Genomic DNA, 26,395 nt, shown 5'->3' with positions numbered 1-26,395 from the left:
TCTTTGAGCATGTCTCTTTAGAGGCGGCCCAGACAGTAAAATCAATTGGCCAGTGTGTTGGAGTTTTGGACGAGTTTTAACTGCATCATGGGGGTGATAGAAATCGAGTCCAGCGGTGGCTTGTAGTTGTTTGTTGCTGTCTTTCTGGGACCATAAAACCGCTGCAGTAATCTCCCTATCTCTTTCATCTCTGCCCACAGGCAAACAGACGTGCCCTCCAGAGAAATTTGACTGTGGGGGATCCACCAACAAGTGTGTCTCGTTGTCATGGAGATGTGATGGGGAGAAGGATTGCGAGAACGGGGCGGATGAGGAGGACTGCGCGTCTGGTGAGTTTGTTTAAGACGGTTCTCCACTGTAATAAAAGCAACCTGAAAGAAACACATGCTCAATTGTTTCTGATAGTTTTACTCACATATTTGGCTGCCAACTGCATTTGAGGAGTGTATTTTGAGTGTGATTTTGAACAGTGGCATCGACAAATTTGCAGAAGTGAATGACTTGACGAGGCTCGCAGTCAGTAGAAGAAACAGAACTCAGATTCCTCCTTTCTTGTATTTTATGGGGTCTCATCCTTTGTGATCTCACTTATCATCCAGAGGCTTTAGACATTAAAGCACAGTAGGGAACACTCTTTATAATTAGAGGGATTTGAAGTGAGGTTTGAGTTTTAAGCCAGCTGCACTCGAGTCCTCTTTGAAGTGCAATGATTTTTGGTGTGGTGTATCAGTAATTCTGCAGCTTTCTGTTGATATTTTGAGGTTTCTGTCATCACATTTTGAACCCCGAGTCTTTAGCCTTTCCACTGCAGGGCCCTCAGAACCATCAAAAATTACATCACCTCCTCCCCAGCCAATCAGACAACTCAACCGTGTGCTGCCCCAACCCCCCGTCCCCTGCAGGGACTATCCTTGCCCTACTTCTGAGGCGCCGTGAAGAATCGGCTTCTTCTTTTCTCTCTCTCCCTTGCTTCTCCACGTCAAGAAAAATTGATTGAGGCACCAGAGCTGTAGGGGGTGTGGTGTTTAGACTTTGAAGATTGTGCAAAATGGCACGTGGCGGCAAATGCACAGAGGGAGAAAAAAAAAGAAGCCATTTCCTTATTATCCTATATAGATGATGATGTTTGTCTTTTCAGGCATCTGCTCCCTGTCAGTTGTTTGTGTGTGGGTGTTGAGATTATGGCTGGCTGGCGTTTCAGCAATTCATGTTTATTTGTTAGGAATACACACAAGTTTAAGTCTTTTTTTAGAGAGGAAGCCAAATCAGTTTGGCATAAAATTAAAGCATAAATCAGAGAAATTGTCCTCTAGAATAGATACTTACCCTCTTTTCCTTTAAGGATACTTGTGATACAAGTGCTTTTACTTTGTTGTGCGATAACGGTATTTTTTGCTACATCAGCCTGAAAGTGGCCTGTCAGTGAGTCCCCATCTCAAAGTGGCCCCACACTCTCATGCCAGATCAAGTGGTAGTGATTCCATTGACTTTAGATCTAATGCCTTCTTAGCTTAGATGTCTTTTCACTGCACTGTCCATTGAGACCCAGTCTAGCCTGTGCTAATCCTTTTTTCATTCTAATGTCTGTATTGATGCAGCAGTCTTAAGCTTCTCAGCAGTGACATGAGGGCAGGCAGCAGGCTGCCGCCCACCCAGGCAAAGGCCAAAACCCCTCCAGAGGTAAACTCCGCTCAGCGTGACCAGGAGGGAGAGGTTGACTCTGACACCAGTGCAGGATAGCGCTAGATAAAATTGCATATTAGGCCTATTAAGTGCTGCTCAGGACAGTTTATTTGAAGACTGATTAGGCCCATTGCCAGCCTGAAAGATGATGCCTAAATCAAGTGCGAAAAACTTTTAACTGTTACCTCAGTCTGGAGGTACCAAGTTTTAAATCTTCGTTGTTATGTTTGTGGTCCAGCCCAGTGGTCTAAGAAATGATCATTTGGACATTGCTGTATTACCTTTATGTTCAGTACTATTGGTTGTTCGAACACAAGAAGTCAGTCCCTACAGGTCTTCCCAAGCCATTTTTAGGATTGGTGTGCCCAGAAATGTCTTCACACCGGTTTTAAAAAAAAGAAAAAAAAAAGCCATTCATGTTACAATATTGCTGGGTGTTTTGCAAGTTAAAAATGCAAAAATAGTTTCAATGCTGTGTCACATTCAGAGCTTTTTATTATAAGCATGCAGTGTTTTCCAGAATTAGAATCTATTTGTAATGGAAGACAGGCATGATCAGCCTTTGCTGCCGTTTGAAACAGCACTGAAAGACCGCCTCTGTGAGCCACTCTCCTCCTGCTCTCTCGGCCCGGTTAGTACATGCAAATACAGCAGCAGTGGCTAACTTCAAACACTGAGCCATTGAACAGTCACAACAATCTCTATGCTGAGACAGCCGACTTTGTCATTAACCCACTGATAACCTTTTGGTAAAGTTAGCCATGTGATGCTAAGTTAGCCCTGTCACTGTGTGTGTGACTCCCAGAAAAATGCAGCAGTACTCAGCAGTAGTCTCATGATATATGGACACAGAGAGAGTAAAAGAGGGCAAGAAGGATCAATACACTATGAGCAACTTTACAACTTTTTGAAATTAAGTTTTACTGGTTTAAAATACTCAAATTTCCAATAAAATTGTGGTGACAGGGATTAGCTGAATTTGAGAACCGTTGCAATTGTAGCAAGGCAACATTCAGGAACTGGGAATTAGTCTGACGTTCTTAAAACAACGTTGAGCCACATCATTAATACCGCTGACAGGAGAAGTGAATAACATTGATCATCTCTTTATAATGCATTGTTCTGCTGGGAATGTAACAAAGAGCTCAAGGCTTTGACCTGGCCTCCAACATCCCAAATCGACTAAGCATCCCTGGGATGTGTTGGAACACCCCCAGAAGTCCTGTGCACATGCCTGGACAGGTAAGAGACAGGTCCAATACATGCTGGGGCCACATGGGGTACTGGCAAACCTGCCTGGTTTTAAGGTCCGTGGTGTGTGTCAAGAGGCATCAACATGAATTCCAGGGTCCAAGGTTTCCCAGCAGAACATTGAATAATAACCAGTTGATCAGTGTTTCACACTTAACCTGTCTATTGTTTTAAATTTGTGGGTGTTTTGTTTTTTTAACCCTAACCCTAACAGATCCTGAACAATACGTGTTTCAGTGCCTAAAACCTGATCAGACCTTAGCTATACTGTTTTGCCTGGAAGTTATAGGAATAAACAATAGTAAAACGTTTGCAGTAATTTTACTGCATCAAAAGGACAGTGTGCAGGAATTCTCTCTTCTCATGCCTATGAACATTTCTTTATATGCACCTGTCTGCAAGACTCTGAAGGTGTGCATGAGCCTTCACAGTCGAGATCTGAGCTGTATGGTTAAAAGTGCTGTAAGTGACACAAAATGTATGTAAATGCAAATCCAAAAGAACGGGCACAGGTGATAATTGCCTTCTGTTTCAAGAACACTGCTTGTTGTATTACTCTTAAGTACTGCAGACAGAAGGCTTAAGATCTGTCACATTTACAGTTATGTGAGGTGATAGACGAGTGGTAGAAATTACCAACTGGTTTGTGTGTGTTGCGGGCTAGCTGTTGGCACAGGGGCAGCTGGAGAATTCTCTTCAAAGCAACATTAACTGGGCTGTACATTTGGGTTTAGAGGGAGAAGATAAATGAATGAAGATGTGTAAAATGATGCAGCAGCAGTCATACAAGATCCAGAATAGCGCTATTTTATGAACAGAGTATGTATGTCCAATTGCATTTTGCTCCTGCCAGCCAGCGAAAGGCTCAGCTGCAAACCTCAGTGAGTGAGGCTGCAAATGTGGTCACAAATCATTTTTAGGTGCAGTGTATTCATAATATTGAAGCATAAATGGAAAGTGTCAGCACCATTGAGCATCAAATGTTGAAGGGACTCCCCAAGTGTAAACAAAAAGTAAAAACACTGCCACAATGTCTGTTCCTTTCGCAACAGAATCCTCATTGTTTGAGATCAGACTCTGTGGCTCTGTCTTCTTTTCTCTGTCACACCTGTTGTGGTTAACCGTGAAGGCTTCCATGTAATTGTGGTTACATGCTCTTTCAGACTCGCTGTTTAGATTGTGTGTAAGTGGTGAAAAGCCCCATTCAGAAGGCTTGGGGTCTGCATTATCTAATTTTTGGGTACTTTATGAAACCAAAAGCAGCATGTGCACAGGTTTAAAAGTAAGCAGAGCATTAAGCTTTGCACCACTTCTTTTTATAATGTTCCTTTTCAGCAGAAGTAATAGAAACTACCACATCACACCACTTAAGTTGTATGACATGCGTTAAAAAGAGTTAAGACACCATCTACCTTCACCTCCATACTTTTGCCTTAACCTTTTATAATTCACAGGTAGTATTACACCAGCACATTGAGTTAACTTGTTTTCTCTTCAGACTGACATTTTGCAAACAAACTATAAACAGATATATAATGTATTGGATAGTTTTGGTGATTTGTAGTGCTGTGCGGACCCACCTGGGAAAATCAAAACAATTTATTCAAGTGACTGAACATCAAGTCATGTTCCAATTCACTGCACCTGGAGGCTTAATTTTTTCTCTCTGGTGCCCAAAAAAGTTGGTCAGAGGAAATTAGGTCTTTTGTACCCGAGTACAATGTAGGGGAAATGGTGAATGTCAGTAATTTGTTTTGCTTTGCTTGATTCGTAATGTGGAACTGCCAAAACTTGAAGATTGATTCCTTAAGAAACGCATATATTTGTTCGGTTTAACCTTAGAACTATGGCTACCCATGACAGTTGGAGGCTAAAATCATAAGGCGGAGACCCGAAGTCGACTGCTACTTTTAGGGACATTTTGGTCCGTAGATTTTGCAGCAGGGTGAGTGCTCTTGACTTTCACACTACTCTTTGCAGCTGTGGACATGCTGCAATGACACAGAGGGAGCAAGAGACTGCACCATATTGTGAAAAAGTGGTGACTTTAGTTAGTTAAAACTACATAGTCTGGCTTGTATTGATATGTTGTGTTGGCAAAAATGTAGTTGCACATCTGTGATCCGTCGTCAGCGGCATCAGCATGTTTACTATATGACGTGAATGCAACTGTTACACATATGATAGAAGGAAATATTCATGACAGGATACTAGATGTTGTGTATGATGTTTTCTTTTTTGTGCATGTACCCCTTTCTCTTCGCTATAGCTTCCTCTGGCGTGGGTCTCCTGTTTACACTGGCACACATGTATCCAGTCGATGGTCATTATAGAGGCATGCTATCAGGGATGGAGATTATTTCTAAAATAGTGCAGAAGGGGCGGCCTCTAGCTCACCTGCTAGAGTGTGCGCCCAGTATGCTAAAGCCTTTGCAGAGGCCCAGGTTTGATTCCAGCCTGTGGCCCTTTGCTGTGGTTCTGGGGCTTGATTTTGTTTTAAAACACTGTTTTAAAAGGAAAACATATTAGTGTGGAAGTGGCCTCACAATAAAAGGTACCAAACTTGTTCAACTGTTACTGAAGCTCCGAGCAAAAAGGGGCTGGACTTCTTAAGGGTCACTTCTTTAGTTGTTCCTTTTTGCGTTCTCAACACACCATACATTTTTTTGTTTCACATCATAGTTAGAATATAGTGTACACAAAAGCCTATAAAACTAAACCAAAAAGCCAAAAGCTTCAGATTTGGTTGGAACTGCACCAAACCGCTGAGTTGTTGTGAAAGAGCCCTCAGCATGAGCCTACTTTTTATTGTCTTTCACACTCATGCTTTTGTGAGCATGCTCAAGCTTAATCCTTCTCAAAGTGAGCAAAACATTCAAACTCACTTGCCCTTTCACTTGTGTTTACCCAAATGTAAGTGAAGAGGTTGCACTTCTAAAACTGACTGAGCTGGAACGTATACCCAGTTAGCCCCGGTGCTCTCTGCTATTAGTAGAAATTTGCAGAGTGCATAGCCCGCCGCACACTTGGTAAAGTAAATCTTGCAAAAGCATCCTGCTAATTGAGTCATCCACATGTTGAATTATGTATTAAGTAGAATCTAGCCCTCACCAGAGGAAGCTTTCCTTGATCAACATTACATTAAGCAGCAATTCGAGAGAGGATCCGCAAGAAAGTTGAACTGTCCTCAACCCTCAGCGATGTGGAGATTAATGTGCACTTACTCTCCAGGCTTCTCTCCTGAGCTCGCCTGTCTGCTGGGATCTGCTGTGGAGCACAGGAGCTGGTCTAGATTTGCATGTTTTCTTGCATGTTTGCATTTGCACTCAGTGTCAGGTTGAGTTGGCTGCCTGGTGTATGTATATGATATTTCTGCGCAGTTGTATTTTTGCATGTTTTCTTTATTCATATTTAACACAGCTTGGATAGTATGAGGCAAACAATTACATCCTGCACTCTTCACAGCTGTCCCTCTGTTTCTGTTGTGAAGCTGAAACAGTAGATACTGTGCATCACTGTTTTACAGGACTAAAGCGCTTCCACCGACAAATAATTCTCCCTTATTTCATTCTGCTCGAAAACTAATCAGGTGGCTGTTTTGTCTCATTCAGGACCCATTTCATGTCTCCCCCATTGGCCATCAGTTAGCTTACCCCCTGAGTCAGTAATGATATCAGAGAGGAGGTCAAAAAACCTCCCGTCACTTTGACTCCCACCTTGTCCTCTATTATCTCCTGGTTGTTACTGTAGATGAGAGTTGTCTCCTCTTTATTACAGCTGTGTTTCCTCTGTAAATGTTTGTGTGGCTTCACAGGAAAGGTCAGCCACTGAGCTATTTCCCTGGTGAGGTATTGTAGCCCGTCTGAACCCGAAGGCAGTGAAATGTGTGTTTCTACCTGCTTGTCTTTTGTCTGTTGCAGTGACCTTGCTGCAGTGGCTATAGCTGTAGTGGACCTCAGCTTTCTAAGCAGAGTGGACAGGTCTGAACTGTCTCCTTAGTTTAAGTCTATGAATATCCATGAGAAAGCCAAGGGGACGTTACGCTGCACAGACAGTGACTGATATGCTCAGAGGTATTTGTGCATGCACCAGAAGGCAATTTGGCTGGTCTATTTTTCTTAAATTCTAGCAGCCCTCCAACAGGTAAAAATAGCAGAAATACCTCATCATATCAGAGGCAGTGCGAAGCAGCAGAACAAGCTTGAGGGTGTTTTTACATTTCACATAAAAATAAATCAATGCATCCTGTAGTTTAAACTGTCCAGTTAACTCAGTGCCAGTTAATGTAGCCTATGTGTGTTCAAACCCTGTATAATCAACTGCACTATCACTTCGCAAAATTCAATATGCACATAGTGAACCTGGCAGCAACCACATGCTACAAAGCAGTTAAAGTAGGTAATAACCCCACTCCTCTCTGCTTACATGACATGTTGTGTCCAATGTATTTCTGCCGTAATGTCTAACTTTCTTTAAAATTAAGTAATTCAGTGCCATATAAACGTTTGTTATCTGTGCCCTCAGTTGGGATTTGAGTGGTTATGTTAGGTCAGCGATGCATTGTGCTTTGTCTCGTAGTGGCACTTCACATTTAAGCTGTTGATAATCACCAGTCTCGAAACATGAGAGATGCCGATTTTGAACTAGCACGGGAAAGAATGATTGTTTAAGAGTCTGTCCATTCTTGATTTAAAGCAGTGTTTTTGCTATCTACTTTTATATCCTGTATCGTAGTACAAGGCTGCTGCAAAGTCCCTTCTTTACGTTGGTTTTACTTTTTTACAAAGAACCAAAGGACAGTGACATCATGCTGACATTTAGAATAGCATGCTGGCATCACAGATTCAAAAGAGGCATAGCGGGCGTGGCGCTAAACACAACAGCATGGGCATCCACGTGACTTATAACTTACGTGACGATAGCATTTTCTAAACAATAGTAATAGCATAACATGGCAATATCAATAATTTACTGTTCCTGTTATACAGCAACTGATCTTGTCCTGTTGTCGGAGGATGAGGAGCTCCCAAATCTCATTGTTTTCCCAATTTGCAGACATTATGGCAACTGTTCCCTTTCAACAGTCTCTGTCCCTTCTCTCGTCTCTCTCATGTGTGTGTATCTCCCTTTTGTATTGCAGATTTCATTTGCTAAGTAGCATCTTGTATAATAATTTAACACAGGCAATTGCTCTTTTGGTTTCTCTTAAACCAGTGCTATAATACTATGAAGATAAAATTGAACTCTTAATCAAACTTTTAAAGTTCTCAATGATTTATTGGATATAGGTCTGGTCTGAATAGGATTGTGTCTTGATGCAGATGGAGGGAGAGGGCAGGTTAATGGGGAGGTGCATTTGGGTCATTTTGTTAATAATGGGGAGGGTGCCCCCCTTAAAAGCACTGCTTATGTTTTGACAGACAGGCTATATGCACAGTTGGGAAAATGTAATGCATTTTAAATGTCTACCTGGATGGCTTTCTTTTCATGTCTTCTGCATTTCCCCCTCCTCCTACACTTAAAAAATATAACATATCTATTTTACTTTATTCTCTTTCCTTCATGCATTCTGACTAACACGCACGCATACACGCACCACACACTCATAAGCTGTAATGCTAATGTGAGTAGAACGACCAGTCATTTCTTGCCTCTTCAACCGAGCCACTGGTTGCTGCTGGCAACAGTCTCCCATCATCTAAGCTGCCAGAAAAAGTAAAGTATGTTGCACTGCCAGCTTCTGACTACCACGGTGGTAGTCACAGAAAAGGTTCTCCCATCCAAGTTATTAAGGAAAGGACAATATATGACTGTGTGCCACCAGTTCTCAGTGAATCTAGTTGATGTTATTGTGTATTTTCTGTTTAATTATGCATTGTTCATTATACTAAGCAAACAAAGTTTTGTCTGCCTTTATAAGAAAAAGAATAAGGGTAGCCACCACATCTAGAGATAATTCAAAATGAACTGAACTCTATTTGGTCATAAACAGCAAAAATGCACACAGAAATAAAATTAAGGACCAGAAAAGTTGCCATTCTATCAAAATTAGTGTAAGTTGCTCATTTTAGCAGAGTAAACAGCCAAGACATAAATGTGTTTACGTCTCTAATGAGATGTCTGCTGTGCCCCATGATCTGTGAATTATTTGGTTTACTTGTGATCTCTCTTGCTGGCTGTCACAAGAACAGGAGTTACAGTTTACAGTCATGCCAGCAGCTCTGTGACGCTGTACTGAGGCACAGCAGTACTTTGATCTAAATGCTAATATCAGCACATTTGCTCCCAACAACGATTCTGACATACAAATGTTTAGCAGATTTAATGTTAAGCGTGACCTCAGCATCATGTAGTGGTAGACATGATCAGATTTAAGTGTTTCACATTACAGCAAAAACAGCATCTGATGTCTCTGTGCATACATATACATAGACATGTACTTCACAGTAGGAGTGTAACAGCAGGGTAACAAAAAATCATAGTTCATTTTGGAACCCACAGAAAAAAATGTATGTAACATAGCATCAGGTTTGTTGTTGTGTGTGACATTTTATTTACTATCACTTATGTTTTTTTCATTTTCTCCCCATATTCTGACTCTCCCTTCGTACATGCCAATTAGCTGAAATTATGTGTGAAAAGAGTCTGAGTCTGAAATGTTTGAAAAATGCCAGGCAAGTGGGGCAAAGAAAAAAATAATAATTTGGGGTCCTTGAAAAGTCATGGAAATGTTTTGCTGATGTTCGTATTCATTTAGAAAGAGGTATAAAGTTGCTCTTGTGAACTTTGGTTCCGTGTTACTTGCATCAATCCACATACTGTGCATTTTGTGGCTGTGTGCACCAGGTCATGACTCACAGACTGTGGCAGTGCAGTACAAATACACATTTTGTTACAGCCTGATGTACTTCATAGACTGTACATGCAATGTATGCATGCATATGTACATATTCATTTGGTGCTTAGTATTGATACTATTTTTCCTCTTTTGTACATCAGTCATAAATTATGTAAATAGATGGAAAAACAATCTGAAACTCGAACTTGCTGAGTGAAATGCAAGGTCCCTCTGCAATTTCTTTTTCATTTAAAACCCACTGACTTGTACAACATTACACGCAGGCAGTCTGTGGGCTCAAAGTTGCTCCAAAGTCTTCAAATTAATTTACTCAGAGCCCCCACAGGAAAACAAAGTCTCTCAACAGTGTAACCAGGCCACTCATGTACATTACTAATGGTCTTCCCCCTGTGTAATAATGTACATGTCTGTTGAATCTCCTTAATTATTTAGTGCCAAATTAGTATTGAGTTAGCATAGAGGCATAACAGGGACAGTAGTTATAAAACACATCAGAATTAGATGGAGTGTGTTTAATATTCATGAATATAAACCCTTTCACAGAGCCGAATCTTGACGCTTGTTTTTCCTATCAGTTGTTTTCCCCGTGCTTCTGTGGCAATCATGTCGGTAACAGTGAATTAATTAAACACTGAGAAAACAGACAGCGACTTAAACATATGGTATAATTACATAGGATAGTAATTAGGACACTATCTTGCATCTGATTATTGTTCACCCAGTGAACATATGGAATTGCATATGATTTTCCACTCTACTCTGACATTTCATTTCCTTTTTCTCTGTCTGTTTTTGATTCTGTTTGCTTTCAGTGTTTTAGCTTTAAACAGCCAGCGAGGAAAACTACTCAGCTTTTCATTATGTTCAAGTGATGGTGAGATGTAGCCACCTTCATTTCTTTTCAAGACACTTCAAACTGTTTTTTTCTGTTGCCATTTAAATGCTAATCCCAGTTTTGATAAATACAAATCTGTATCAGAATTGATAATAACTGTGCATGCACATAAAATCTGGACTCTAGACAACTATATACGGGTATCTCCTTAACTTAATTGTCAGAAACATTTGAGATATTATATAGATATGGATTTAGGAGAAAATAGAACTACTATTTGTGCAGCAATGGAGATGGTATAAGAAATAATAAAGGCAGTTTATAATGATCAGTATTATATTGGTATTTATATTGACCCACAGAAGCCATTTGATACTATTGATATCAGTCAATTATTGAGAAATTTGAAAAGAAGATTTAGGGAGGTCACCTGGGAAATGCCCCATAGATAAGTTATTTGACCCAACCTTTCCATACTATACATAAATGATGTTTTCAATGGCACTGATTTGTTCAAATTTGTTCAATTTTGCAGATGATACTAATCTATTTTGCTCTAGGAAAAATGACAAAGAACTTTCTTATGCCATTGAAAAGGAGTAGGAAATTCTCAAAATTTGGTTTGATGTCAATAAACTGGCTCTCAATATTAAGAAAACTAAATTCATGGCTTTTGAAAAGCTAAAAAAAAAAAAAAAAAATTGATGGGGATGTTAAATTAAAAATCTGTGCAGATTAAACTGAAAGGGTTTTTGAGACAAGGTCTTTATGGGTTGTGATTGATCATAAATTGTGTCATAAAAATTGAAAAATAAATAGCAATCTTGTATAAATCTAGGGATATATTAAACTATGAGGACTTGTATATTATTTATTGCTTACTGAGGGTCAACTTTTAGAATGATGATAAATTCAACAATCTTACTTGAAAACGAGCAATAGGTATTGTTAATTAGGCTGGTTCTATAAGTAAACTAATCCGTTTTTTTTCAAGTTCACAAACCATGTAATTTAATGATTTGGAATATAATGAAATATTGCAAATTATGTTAAGAGACATAACAAACTCACTCCCAGACTGTGTACTGTACTGTTTTTTTGTACAGGAGAGCAGATATGATTTGAGTTTAGTGTACAAACTTAGTTTTGAGGGTTACAAGTCTGAAATATATTTTATTGTTGGAGCTTAAATTGATGAGAATATAAGGACGGGCATATATAAGCTTTTGCTTCCTTCTGAGCCTTTTCACTTAATACTAAATGCATATATAGATTTCTGAATGCCTTAATAATTTATTTTTTATACTTACTGTGTGATTACTGTATAAAACACTACCCCTTCTACTACTACTACTACTACTACTACTACTACTGTTGGACCAAACCAGCTACTCTTTTTGCATCTTGTCAGGTCACTGACAAGATGCTACCGCTTTACAACGTGCTGACTCTGTGTAGAATGTTTTAAAGCATTCTCTTCCTGTAACCAGCCATAACAGCCAAAGGCAGCGGTGTCGAAGCTGAACTCCCTGTGGTTTGTGTAAATATCAAATTCTGCTTTTCTCTGTGCTGGCCTCTGCGCTGCTATGGGCTCACAGTGGGAACCCAGACTCTCTTCACAGCCTGAGCGCTTTTGGCCAGACTTGAGTAGAGACAAAGAAAGCTAGAAAAGGTAGCGTGAGAGAAAAGGATTTACAGAAGCCATGAGCTCGACTTTGTGAAGGGGAGAGGTAACATTACAGCATAAACTTTTCCTTCCTGTAGAGAAACATTTTCATGCAGTAAGGAAGAAAGCCAATACTCCCCTGCAAAGCCAAAACACAGAGACCAGAGTCTGACTTTTTAAAACAACTTAGGTCAAACAATAGCATTCCATAGAAATGTTTAATTAGGAAGGAGGTAACCAAACTGCAGTGAGTGGACTTTTGTAAAGATATCTGGTGAGATGGCCTCGGCTAGCCCTAAAGCTTATTTGCGTTGTAGCTAAATAGTGCAGTGGCTAAATCCAACCATAAGTCAAAAAAACTAGCTTGCTAAAAGCAAACTACCCCCACTTAATGGTGTAGCAAAACGGCCAATTACATCTCAGACTCTGCATGGTGGAATTTCTATGATTTTGTGTGTTTAAGCTACATTTAAATGAAATGTTGATGACAGACTTATTTATTTTATCCAGTAATTAGTTTGAATGGACAAGAAAACCTGGAGGGCCATTTTGTTTTAAGGTATTTTGTTTTTCTGTGTCCTTTAGAATCTCTCAGGTCATTTTAGTCTAACTGATTTTTTTTTCTTTTGGTATGACACATTGGCTGTCTGTAGTTGCTGCTCTCTGCATTTGTCAGGTACTATATTATACAATAGCACCTATAACCTGTAATATGTAGGCGTGTGTGCTAACATACATCGTTTGGATAACCACGGTCTCCTCCTTGGTCACTGAAAAGACACAGATGAGCCAGAGGGCAGACAAGATAAAGCAAAATCCTTTGAGAGAGGAGAAGGACTGGCTGATGGCAGAGAGAGAGCTCTTTTATGTTTCGTTCGGATTTCTTTAAAAATTATAATATAAAAAATCATGGAAAGAAGGCAACAAGCAACTTAACATGAAATCGACCCAAGATTAGCAAGAAATTACTTAAAACCAAAAATATTATATTATTATTATTATAAAATTATTAATAGGTATTAATGTTATTTTCTTGCCATTTTTCTCTTTTTTGGGATAATATTTTAATAATCTCCCCAGCTAATTGTCAGGTAATTTCATTATCACCTTTTACAATTTTTCTTTATTTTTTTTTTAGTTTCTGTGACATATCGTACCAAGTTGCTACTTAAATTCTTCCCAAGTTTTCAAAAAAATCAAACCATTATTTTTTTCAGGTTTCAAAGGTTTAAAATGCTTGTGAATGGTGTCTGAGCATATCACAAGAAAACTGACTTCGATCCAGGTCTGAAAGGGTTAAATGTGTTGCTCTCTCTGCTTGGAATCAGTCGCAAAATTACCCAAATCCTTGGGAGCGGGTCTCATCCGACGCATTTAAATTATTCTAAATGACTTGGAGGCAGGCACATGTGGCTGTGGATGTTTGGAATGTTGAGTAATGTTTTATTGATATCTTTTAATCTTGTAGTTTGTTCTCTTTTATATTAAATAATGTTTGTTTTATATCTGCAACAGTGTTTTTTTTGTGCTGCTGCCTGTTTTAATCAGGACACTCTTGAAAATTAGATTTTTTTTTAGTCTTTTTCTGGTAGCTAAATAAAGAGGAAGTCTCTCGCCGACTTCTTGTGATAACCACTGTCATTATGTCTCCTTCTGTCCAGCTTTCTTCTTCTTCCTGACTTTTCCCCAGTTATATTACCCATATTGACTTTCAGCCCACCTGAGAAACTCTATTACAGTCACCATGTACCCTTATTTGAAGCTAATTTAAACCAATATGTTTCTCCCCTCTGGTCTTATTTTCTCTCATCTACCTACAGCTGTAGCCAATTTCAAAGCTTCATCTTTTATTTCATGCATTACAAGCAAAACCAGAAACACCGGTGTGCATTTCATTTTGTCTGTGAATGTGCTTTTTACATCTCAATTCATATTTAAAGCACAAGGCCTTCAAACAATCATTTAATTACACTTTTCAGCAATGATGGGAGATAAAGTAATAGTGGATTAGCAGAAGTGTAAATTGCAAATAAATGCAACACTTCCCCTGCTTCAGGGCTGGTGCAGTAAGACAGACAGGCATCCTTTCTGAGTTTTGTTCCCTCTGCTCTTCCTGTAGATGCCAAAGCTTGCCCCAGCGGTGAGTTTATGTGCGCTAACCGCAAGTGTTTGGCCACTGTGTATGTGTGCGACGGTGACGACGACTGTGGAGACGGCAGTGATGAGCTCAAGTGTGCCTCCCCTCTGACCTGCGGGCCCAACCATCTCCGCTGTAACACCTCAGAGTGTGTGCCACTCATGTGGAGCTGCGATGGAGACCCCGACTGCTCTGACAGTTCAGATGAGGGGCCAGAGCGCTGCGGCGGCGACGGGGTGCCGTATCTATCCAATCGCCGGACAAACTGCACTGCTGAGGAGTTTCGTTGTGCCAATGGGGAGTGTGTGCGGCTGACTTGGAAGTGTGATGGAGATCCAGACTGCAAGGACAAATCTGATGAGTCTGATTGCCGTGAGTTTGTCTTTCTGACTCTTTTTTTCATCTCTTTTTGCATGTCCTTGCCTTCCGCCCCTTACACTTTACTCTCTTGTGCACCTTTCTCCATGTTTTTTTCACATTGCAGAAGCTTATAGGTTCTCTGTTGTTTAAAGACTATCCTTCTATTCTTATTTAAAAGGCTGTCTTCTCTGTCTAAAAGGATTTTTCTATATATGGTATGTGTAACTGGGTCCATCTAAACTTTCAGTGCAATGTAGAACGGTACATATGTAACCACAAAGAGGCTGTGTCCCAGATCCATACTTCATGCTAATTCTAAGCAGTTTTTGAGTTTGTAGTCTCAGTGGAGACGTACATTTAAAAAAGTCAGTGTTCATACAAACAAGGCATGCTTTTTTGAGTGTGAGTCCCACAAAGAAAATGAAAGAAGAGCTATTCATAGCTGCAAGATATTAAATCAATTTGCAGATGGTGGTAAAACAGCTCAAGAAAATCAAAAGCAAAAAATAGTGTAACATCTGAAGAGAAAATATTTTACTTTCTCTTTTGAACTTTAATTGGCAGTGACTTCTAAAGCAGCAGTTTGATTGCACACAAATTGCAGAATATCCTGTTATTCTGAAATCTTAGTACATAGTACTCCATCTTCAAAGAGAAAGTACAGTATTATATAATATATAATGCATTCTGTGTACAGGTAGTAGGACGTAATACAAGATCCACCTCTTTTGCTCGAGGCTGCTCGTAGAACCATGGTTTTATACACGACTGTCGGTTTTTGTTTGTATTGGCGAGTTTTGTTACAATTTCTGTGGGTTTTCATCTTGAATACAGGGACAGCAAAAAGGGAACACAAAAATGTATATGTTTCCTCTTACCTGTAGTGCTATTTTTTTATCTAGGTTATTTTGTTGTGAGTTTGCTGAGTTTTGGAGATATCATCCATAGAGATGTCTGCAAGCCAACCTTATGGCTCAGCCAAGGAAGATGTCATTCATTTTTACACCTGGGCTGTCACGAGCACCAGCCTCTCATCCATGAGTAGATTTATGCTTCTTCTGCATGGTGATACGGTTGGCCAGTGTAGTTTGGTAGAAAGAATATCGTTCCTACATGAAACTGCTCACAACAAGGTCTGTGGATTATCTCAAGAAACTTGCTCATGATTTCTGGAAAGAGATAAAAATATAATTTTTTGATTTTTGGGTGAAGTGACCCTTTACATTTAAGAAGCCATATTGTTTTTTTCTATAAATATTTTAAACATGAGTATCTAGACCTTATGTATTTGTTATGCATGTCTTCTTTTAGACAGTTTTAGACCAATCAAATTTCAACACATTCAGAAATAATTACACTGAAGGTCAGTTTCTTTTACATTATCTTTGTGTGGGCGGTATGTTCAGATGTGTTTGCTTTGAGACTAGGGAGTAGAAAAAAAAATCTCAAACAATATCTCCTTCCTCTTCTGAGGTGATACTTTGTCATTTAGCACATTTCCACTCTGGTGGGAGTTGGTAGAGGCTTTCTTTTTTCTAAATGTGCCTGGTAAAGAATCTGTTTCTGTTGATAAACACAGTGTGAAGATGGGGCCTTCTGATAAAACAGGTTTTCCTATTAGCTGGTCATGGATGGGGGAGCCCTGAAGCTCTTGTCTCACTAAGCCAGAGTGTGAAGCCCAGATAGTCCCACTATTCATTATCAAGATGTGTGGTGCACACATCAAATGCACTTCTCACTCTCCGTGGTGTCATATAAGCAGCACTTACAAGGGATTGATGTTTTGTTAGCCAGCTGGAGCTCTGCATTAAGGGGGAGGCCTGGAGGCAGGTAGAGGCACAACCTCGGATTTGTCCAGAGGTTTCTGTGGTAACCATTTGTGCTCTACCGCCACTATCTTTGCTATATTTACATGCTTTAATGTCTGTGTCAGGATTGATTTGCCGTATAAATTAAATTTTCTTCCAATGCTTCAGCTGAAGACGAATGCGATTGTGATTAATCAATATATTTCAGACATTTAACTAACACTGTATGCATATGTCTGTATGCATGACGAGGTCTCAGGCCTCTGGCCTCTCAGATCTCTAGATTGATCTCTCAGATACAGAGAAACACTGTTTGAAGTGTAATATAGCCAAACAAATAATTGAAGTCAAACCAACATTGCAATGTAATACAGTAGATCTGAATTTTCACACAGCAAAAGCTGCAACAAAAAAAGCACACCAAAAAAAAAACAAAAAAACAAACACATTCTGGTTTGAAATGCCTGGCCCAGTGTATTACACTAAGTACAACCCCTTTATCCCTTTGGTCTTACTTTGCACTCAAATAAAGCACCCTTTAATTAGCACAAGTGGTTGGATGCACCCTAAGTGCAGTTGTGGCATGGACTTAAGTCCATTCACCATAGGTCATATAAGTAGGGCCACGCAGACAGACATTTTTTATCATCATCAACATCAATGCATACATTAATATATCTCATTTCATCGTCACACCTAGGCCTGGCCTACATGATGGGACAGTGTACATGTTGACTGTTTCGAATTTTGGGTTGGTCATACAATAGAGTTATTGAGTGTTGTGAGTAATACAGAACATGAGGAACACACTGAATCCCAATATAAGAGTAAAAAAATTGACGGTTAGATTTTGTTGTCACACCTCGTCCTGTTGTGTGTTTGTGCACGTGTCGAGGCTACAGCGTTACGGTTGACATTACAATCCCTCTGTTTTGCTCATCTTGTGATAACCCTAAATCATATCCCCTCAGTCATATATATTGCTTTTTAGTGTGGTTTATAAAGGAGTTATATGAGCATACTGGGCCCTGTTGATGAAAAGCTTGTCTGTGCCTGGGATATTAATGAAATGTGGTCTGGCTTCATGCAGCCTCCATCTCTGCGTTACTATATTGAAAATCATTCATCACACGCCCTCAGGTTGACTGTATCTGTCCAAGGCAGCACCCAACACAGAGTGCGCATGATAGTAGTGCAGTACTGTACTGTATAGGTTATTGTACAACATTTTTAATTTCACGCATGCCTATATAAAAGAGTTTTTTTAAATGTCTTTTGGGCATGTCTTTCCTTTATTACGCAGATGAAAGTAGAGAGACTTTTGTAAAACTGATGAGGTGAAATGCAACAAAGGGTCTCAGGGTTGGTTTCGACACCAGGATGTTGTGTTCCTCTTGAAGGGATTAAAGGGGATTTACAAGTCCAATTTCAAGTGTGTGTGTTTGTGTGTGCCTCTTACAGCCCTGTTGACGTGTCGTCCTGATGAGTTCCAGTGTGGTGATGGTTCCTGCATCCATGGCACCAAGCAGTGTAACAAGGTGCATGACTGTCCTGACCACAGTGACGAATCCGGCTGTGTCAACGGTGGGTACACCTGTCATCACTGTCTGCATGTCTTGCTGCCAGGATCTGTCCTCATCTCTGGCTGTTCACCTGTCCTCTTTTTTCATGCATACGCCTGTTTGAATCTGTCTTCCTTTTTGCTGTTCTGTCTGGTAGTATTTAGATTTGCCTGAGTGTGTATCTGCCTTTTGCACATGTTCTGCTTTTTTTCTTTACATTTTTTTATTATTCTTTTGTGGCTATAATAAAAAAAATCTATTTTTATTTTTACTTGTTTTGATTTAATCCTTTTAGAGAGCCCATAGCCCTTTTAATAAAGGCTAGTCCCATGTCGCTTTGTGGTATTTGTAAAACAGACAGAAAAAAATCAGAATTACAAGCCATGTACTGTTATAATGCTTGCATAATATTAGTATAGGCCACCTATGTCGATTTATTACTATAACATTAGTAATATTATCTGTACTAGTATTATTTCTACATATTTTTTTCCAACTCAGTTTGAGGCGATCCGTTTGATCAAATTTGGGTAGAAATAAGCAACATATGCATCCAAGATTAAATTTATCCCTGACGTTAGCCTGTAGCTACATGTACCAATGTATGTAATATAAACACTTTCAGTAGCGTGCCTGGAGCAGATGACCATAAAAAGAAATCCCATCACAAGTTGATATCAGCTTGTTGCCAAAGTAGAAAAAAATTTGGAAATGGTCTTGAGAACGGTCTGAAGTCTGAGGTTTTTGCTTACAGGGGTTACTTTTACATATTTTTTCATTTTTGAAAGCCACATTTAAAATGTACATACAACATTGTAATTTAATTCATATACGATAGAAACTAGTTATAGCATAACTGTTTATGTGTGACAAAAACTAAAGAAAAGCAAAAAACCCTGTAAGATTTCAGTACTGAAAAATGAGCTGTGGTTACTGGTGTTTTCAGCAAGTGTAGTGTATATTAATGCTACAGCAAACACTCCTCAAGTAGCTACCTTGTCAGAAGTTAAACAGAAAAGCAACGGTTTGCTGTTCAGCTAAACTGACTCATGTTTTTTCAATAAAGAATTCAGTCAAAAATATAATTGTGCTTGGGGCACTCGGTGGCTCAGTTGGTAGAGCTGGTGCCCCATATATAGAGGCAGTGTCCTTGCCGCAGCGACCGCAGGTTCGAGTCCGGCCTCGGCCCTTTGCTGCATGTCACCCCCCCTCTCTCACCCCATTTTCACGCTATGTCTGTCCTGTCAAATAAAAGCAATTAAAAATATCTTTTAAAAAAAATATATATATATAATTGTGCCGTGATCTGATTTCATGCTGCACACAGCACCACACGGTGAAAGGTGTCGGCTTCCTTCTTGAGCCTGTCGCCTGCAGCTCTTCATCTAACAGCTCACTTTTGCTGCTTCCTCTTGTTTCTTTACATCATTCAACATTTAATACTCAAAAATGCAGAAAATGTAAATGCATTTTTGATGATGATTGCTTTCCGCACTAACTTTGTTTCCTGGCAGCTTCATTAAGAGCCCCCCCATATATAATATGAAGCAGACCCAGTAGCATTTGCATTAGCAGCAATTCATTAGAGCTCTGATACATTGAACAGTAAACAGTGATATTCATAAAAAGAAATTACAGTGAATTACATGACATGCCATGTCATCTGATACCTCATGCGTAGTTTGACAATGTCCAGAATAGGGATGGAAGAATCCACCTCTCAAAATGCTACTAAAGAGAGGTAATTGCAGAATGTAAATACACTTAATGGATCTTGCAGAAAAATGTTGGCCATAAATAGCATCAAAAATAGAACTGATTTTATGGAAACCATAAGGTTTTGCTCCCAATAATGTTATATGGGATTTTTCTGGATATAATGATTGTGAACTGATTTCCTGTATTGACCACTGATATGTTGTGAGGATCCAGCCCAGTGCTCTCTGCAAGCTGATTTCATTATTACTCCGTCCTCTGACTATGATGCATAATTTACCAGCATACTGCAAAGTAATGTTACAGGAAATTAAGCCCTGGCACTGTGAAACTGGACCAAATTAAAGTTCAGCTTTTATTACGCTGGGCTTTTTATGTGGGATGATATGAATATCTGAGTGAGAAGTATTTTTTGGCTGTCACTTGTTTCATGTGACCCCCCCCCCAGTATTTGGTGAACCACTGGAGATTTCAATTTGAAATCACACTTTTTGATGCACGGTGCTCTGAATCAGTTTGTTATAGCTTATGCAAATAAATACTCATGAGGTTTATCATGCAGATGCTGATCTATCCTCTGCTTTTCTGTTGCAGCCACCAAATGTGAGGGACCTTTGAAGTTTCTGTGTAAGAATGGAGAGTGTATTGATAGCTCCAAGGTGTGTGACTCTGTCAAGGACTGCAAGGACCGATCTGACGAGCCCAAGAAGGAGTGCGGTAAGAGGACTTTTTCTACTCACAGGAACTTGGTGGTTAACATACACTTTTACCTTTGATCTACTGGGATGAAATGACAGAGATTGTGTGTGTCAGCGGAGCTTTTTTGTTAGCCCTGTGCAATGAGTGCATTACATACACATTATTATAAAAGGTTTTGAGCAGTTAATGTAGCAGCGTAATCCTGTTTGCCATAACAAAATGCGACTACCTACCTCCTATTACCTTGCATTTCAAAGGCTTCGGAGGTGCACTCAAATTAGCAGCAGCCTCCGTTGATCAGAACAAGAGCCTGCGTGTACTAATTACCATCAAACAGTTGAAAAAAAAGCTTCTTCTGCTCTGCAAAAATCTCTCTCTTCCTTTCTCCGTAAACACTTCCATCTCATAAAGTCCCCCTCCAGACACTTTTGAAGGTATAAAATACTAATACCAATACATAATGGTTTAAAAAAACATAAATGAAAGTGAAGTCTTAGTTAAAGAAACAAAGCATGAGTCCAGGAGCTCAGTGAGAAAGTTTCTGATGTTAGAGAGTAGGAAGCAGACAGACACTCTCATAAAATGACATGACATCTCAGAGGCACATGAGGTTGAGAAGGGATAAGTGACAGATGGCAGAGTAGACTGACCTCTGCCAGAGATGGAAATTACAAGACCGAAACAGGTATTCCAGAGAGTAAATCTCCTCCCTTTCGCCCTCGTCTTTCTCCCTCTCTCTCTCCCCATACCTCCCTCTCTCCTTCAACTCAGGTCTTGTTCTCAGCTCATTAAAAGCGTGTCCACACACACCTAGCTCATCGCTCTGCTCGCTCAACCGTTTACTCGCAAGATGTTCCCTGAAACAAAACACACATACAAAAAACTACACAGAGAGAGAGACAATGATACTCCCTGCTGCACTGAAACACACTTATACGTAGGTGTTCAGTGTGATTGCATTTGCCACATCAGCCTTACATCAGGGGAAAGTAAAGACATTGCATTTCACTCTGTGCTCAAGCAAATGTTTTTCTCCGTTTCCCATCTCATTAGAAATAATGGCATTTCACCACAGTACTGACTCATTACTCTGAAGACTATTCATTTCTTAACACTGTACCATCACTTCCAGCCCTTACTGAGAGAAAAGGAGTGAAAATAGCTAGTACATAATGGGTTACCATGGTGAGAGAGAGAGATGCAATAGAGATGGAGAGACGTCATGTTTGTTTGCCCATGGGAAAGTGACCTCTAAATCGTGGCTGTCCTTGGAAGTGGTCTAGAAAAAGCAGTTCATGTTGTCACACGGCCTCTCCTGAGGCAACTCTGTTTCCCACCAAGTACCTCTCAAAGAAACAGGATTGAGTGACTCCTCAAATACAGCCACATCTCGGTCTTTCTTCTGTCTGCAGTTAATTCTGCACCGACATGAAGGGAGTTAGCAGGAGCTACTGTGAGTGGCAGGTTGCTGTCAACCATCCAGCTGAATTAGAGATGGGAATTTAATGCTGGCGGTTGCAGCGCTCATAGTCTGCTGGCACTTTCACAAAGCAAAGATGATCCCACTAAAGTAACCCTCAGTCAATCTTTGGAGAGTCAACTTTATCTTTCTTTATTTTTGTTACAATAAATAAAGAATAATGTGGAGCAACTGACAGCTAACTTTCCTCAAAGCTCCACAGATGAGCTGAAGAGGTCAACCTCAATCCCTGCAGTCAGTGTTTTGCCTGTAGTGGGTCTAACTGAATGAAGTCCACACTTAGCAGGACTGATTTTCAGCATTTTATTGCAAGGCACAAGAAATGGCATCAGCATAAAAACTAACTTTGGAGGGGTCTCTTGCATAAATGCAATGTTTATGTAAACATAAAAATCATGAGCCAACGTGGTCTCAACAACGTCAGCATTGCAAGCTACCCCGCAGCGCTGCTTGACATGTCTTCAGCAACATCTCCTCTTACTATCAGGTCAATAGGCACGTTTGCTATTGTTTAATAAAAGGACTAATACCACTTTCATATCTGTATGATAAATATAAAGATGAAGCCTGCAGCCAGTTAGCTTAGCACACATTAGCACATTAAAGTCTAAAAACGACATGATGCAGTCACAAAAAACACACCAAACGGTGGCGAAGTGCATCCTGCATTGAGCTGCCATGCAAAAGCTGTGAAAAGCTGCGGCAGCCTTTCTGAGCTCCAGCTGATAGATTCTGCAGCAAAGTGCTGCCAAAGAATACCTCCAGCCAATCAGTTAATACAGGAGTCCTACGAATCCTGTGACATGTTGACCTGTGTTACAAAGGATTTCCTCCTGCCTGAAACACATATACACGTCTCCTGGCTGCAGAAAGATGGGATTGTTGAGGCGAGCTGCACTCACTGTTGCTTTGTGTGTTTTCAGTGTTACAGGGGATAATTTGCTTGAATATTCTTGGCCAAGCGTAGTAACATTTTGGAGTTTTTTCATAGCTATGAGCTTGCAAAGAAACCAGCCTAAATGTCTGCTGGGAAGAGAATAAGTGTATATCACAAAATGATGAACTATCCCTCTAATGTCATTTTTGGTAAAAATACAGAAAACTAAGGTTGGAAAGAAACAGGGAAAATGTAGAACATAAAGAAAAAGTGAAGTCAGCAAAACTGCACAGTTTGTATAATAATACAGTGTGCTGTCTAGACACAAAATATTTTAGGGCTGGGACACATGCTGCATCTTAATAACTGACTGAATAATGCAAGGTTGGGCACTAGGTGCTACTGTTGTGCCTACTCTGGGCCACCTTTTAAGTGTATGGAGGTACAAACAACATACAACCAGCACTGTATCTTAGGCTACTCACCAGATACTGATTGGAGCTGATCTTTCCAGGCATTTTGGAAGAAGATAAGTCCTTTTCAAAAAATAGGCACTTAGGAACACTTGCATGCCATGGTAGAGCGCCTTCCACACATCTAATTTGACAACAGTTGATTTGATGGCCCAAAAAACTCAGCATATTTACGGCCATTTGCCTCTCTATCGTTAGGACAAAAGCTTTGTACCCTGTTTACTTCCTGTTGGCTACTGCTTCATCATATTTAATTCCTTTTTATTTTCATTTTTAGAAATATAACCTTGGAAGTGTTAACCTGTTCCCTTTTCAAAAAAAAACTATCAAGTCCACATAGGATTTATAAGCATTTAATGTTTATATAACCCAGTAACATACACACTACTACACTGACCGAGACAAATAAAACTCAAAGAAAACTAACGTCATAGTATGTAAAGGTTAGTGTATTATTGTTATTTATATATTCAGCTGATAAAGCTTCATTTAGTCTCGGTGGGGGGTTTGCAGGTGCTTTTCTTCAGGCTTACTGTTTACTAACTCACACACATACTGTACAGTAACCCTGCTTTCAATGACTGATGATATAAAGCTCCCCGGCTATTGACAAATGTGTTACACTAGATTGGGTAGGATGCTGTTGACAGAATTAAGCGCTCTCTCGTATTGAGGAGTGAGGTTTCTCTTGCAGTTTAATCCATTTTTCTCTTTATCACCCCTTTCCAGTTGTCAGTTGTTCATTGTGCAGCCAGGCTTAATTGTTTGTGTAAAAAAACAAAGCTTGTATGCTGTTTAATGAAATGTTGGAGATATTTTTTTCCTGGTGATCTTAGCTTTTACTCAGTTGGCTTAGCTTTTATAATTTATTGGAAAAATAATCATTATTTTTTTAAACCTAACATGGATGGGAAAGTGTTCGAAAGAGCTTTACACATGATTAAAGTACGCTCCTGATTAATGCTGTTGCACCGTGTATGATCAAAAATACTTCTGTGTGTAACAGCTTGTAGTTGCTAGATGATGTAGAGAATACACTTGTGGAAGAGATTTTAAAAAAAAACTGACCAAACAAATTTTTCATTGACTTTTTTTTTTTGCTATCAAATGATTCATAAAGCCATTGTGTGCTGCACAGTCAAATCTGACTGCCTCTGCTGTCTTATTATGTGCCAACCTTGTGCCAGCTGCTTTGACCTAGTTTAAAAAGAGAGTGGTTGTGTTTTTACATCTTGTTTTTTCTGCTTCTTTCATTCTACATCACTCTGCCTCGATTTAAACAGCGTGCCTGTTTAATTTAGATGTCCTCACTTGCTCCTGTGATAGATCCTTATGGGACATCTCAGAATCCCAGTTCACAGCATTAATCCCCTCAACACACATATTTCATATCCCTGCAGATGGACCTGATTCTCGGTTTTAAGAGCTTACCGCGTGTGTTGTTGTGTCTCTTTGATTCCCTTTTTCACTTTTGAGAACATCTGATAAGGATTTCAAACAGGATGGGGAAGAGCTGAGCACAAGAGCAGAGATAAAATAAAGATTATGAATTTGATATCCATTTTCCACACCTGTGTGGCAGGTATATTCAGACACCTTTATCAAATATCACAAGCCTTTTCACTCCACTTAGCCCTTTTTTAGAAATATATCACAGCAAATGAGGTGGAAGACTTTTTCTAAATCTGATTATGACCTTTTGAAGGTCCATTGTGAAGGATTTAGGGGGTTATATTGGCAGAAATTGTAATGTACTACCGTATAATAAGTCCGTTTTCTTAAGTGTACAATAAAGTGATCATAAGAATCGTATTTTTGATGACATCAGAATGAGCCGTTTATATCTTCATAGAGAGTAGGTCATTGTATATGGAGATCACAGACAAACCAAGCACTGGCTCGGGACAGGGCCATTTGTGTTTTTGTGTTTTCCTGTCGTCCACCATAGTTTGCAGCCTCTTCACAATGAGAGCATCGGAAAAAGACTGATTTTATAAAATAACTGCTTTATTCTGTGTTTACCATTTTTATCACCTGGTCTGTTTATTTTAGAGAGAAAGAGACCTCAGCAGATTCATCCCCCAGTAAAGACCTCCTCAACAGTAACCAATGGCAGAACTCTAATGAGGAGAAGTTTCAGCTTGTTGCAATCTTTAAGGCTCACCAATATATGCCACTAAATCCCCCTAAATCATACACACTGTTGCTTTAAATGACCTATTGAATGACCATAATGTCCCCACCTCTTCTATGACTGGCTGCACTTGAACACTGTCTTTTTCTCTTTTGTCTCCTAGGGCTGAATGAGTGTATGATTAACAACGGTGGCTGCTCCCATGTCTGCATGGACCGACCAATCGGCTTTGAGTGCCAGTGCCCGACTGGCTACCAGTTATTGGACAAAAAGACTTGTGGTGGTAAATAAAGAATAGAAAGACACAGATAGAAAGAGAGAGATAAAAAAATCTGAGTGGCAGGTTGGCTGCTGACCCAGCTACTATGATTGTGTGTCTGTGTGTGAGTGTCTATGTGAGTGAGTGTGTGTATTTGTGGTGTATTGCTTTGGGCAGCTCTCAGCTCTCGAGCTGTCTGTCTTTGTTTAATGTGCCCAGCCTGTCACTCCCACAGGGAAACTAGCACAGTCATATTACTCTCTCTCCCCCACACTCACACACACACACATAAACTCTGTCCTTCACACCCTTCCCCATCCTTTTAGCATGAATGTTTCTCCATCGCACTCAAGGAAAAAGCCTGAGATCTGCTGGAAGGAAGCAGAACAGAGAAGTCAAAAGGGACACACCTCATCTCCTTTTCGACTTCTTCATTGACAGAGAGACATCATATCTGTGTGTTTCTGTGGCACTCGCAGTTATAAATGTGCATATTTAGACATCCGTTACAACTGTTAACTTTATAAATTTATTGATATATTAACATTTTTGGCATTTAGTTGCCGCTCTTATCTAGAGCAGCTCATGAGGGACTA

General features: G+C 39.8%; 1 protein-coding gene across 4 annotated transcripts in view; it reads left to right on the top strand.

The window, feature by feature from the left end:
• LOC121951124 (low-density lipoprotein receptor-related protein 8-like) overlaps positions 1–26,395 on the top strand; it is a 107,810-nt gene that overhangs the window by 50,528 nt on the left and 30,887 nt on the right. For all 4 annotated transcript variants that reach the window (XM_088085173.1, XM_088085170.1, XM_088085172.1 and 1 more), the window contains exons 4-8: positions 201–329; positions 14,414–14,803; positions 18,061–18,183; positions 20,472–20,594; positions 25,704–25,823. In XM_088085173.1, coding sequence (XP_087941299.1) covers positions 201–329; positions 14,414–14,803; positions 18,061–18,183; positions 20,472–20,594; positions 25,704–25,823 — 885 coding nt within the window. The remainder of the gene's footprint in view (positions 1–200; positions 330–14,413; positions 14,804–18,060; positions 18,184–20,471; positions 20,595–25,703; positions 25,824–26,395) is intronic.

The sequence above is a fragment of the Plectropomus leopardus genome, chromosome 12 (genome assembly GCF_026936395.1).
Source record: "Plectropomus leopardus strain MGB_pleo_1.0 chromosome 12, ASM2693639v1, whole genome shotgun sequence".
Classification (NCBI taxonomy): domain Eukaryota; kingdom Metazoa; phylum Chordata; class Actinopteri; order Perciformes; family Serranidae; genus Plectropomus; species Plectropomus leopardus.
The sequence above is the reverse complement of the archived record's forward strand: the minus strand, read 5'-3'. Positions and strand labels throughout refer to the sequence as shown.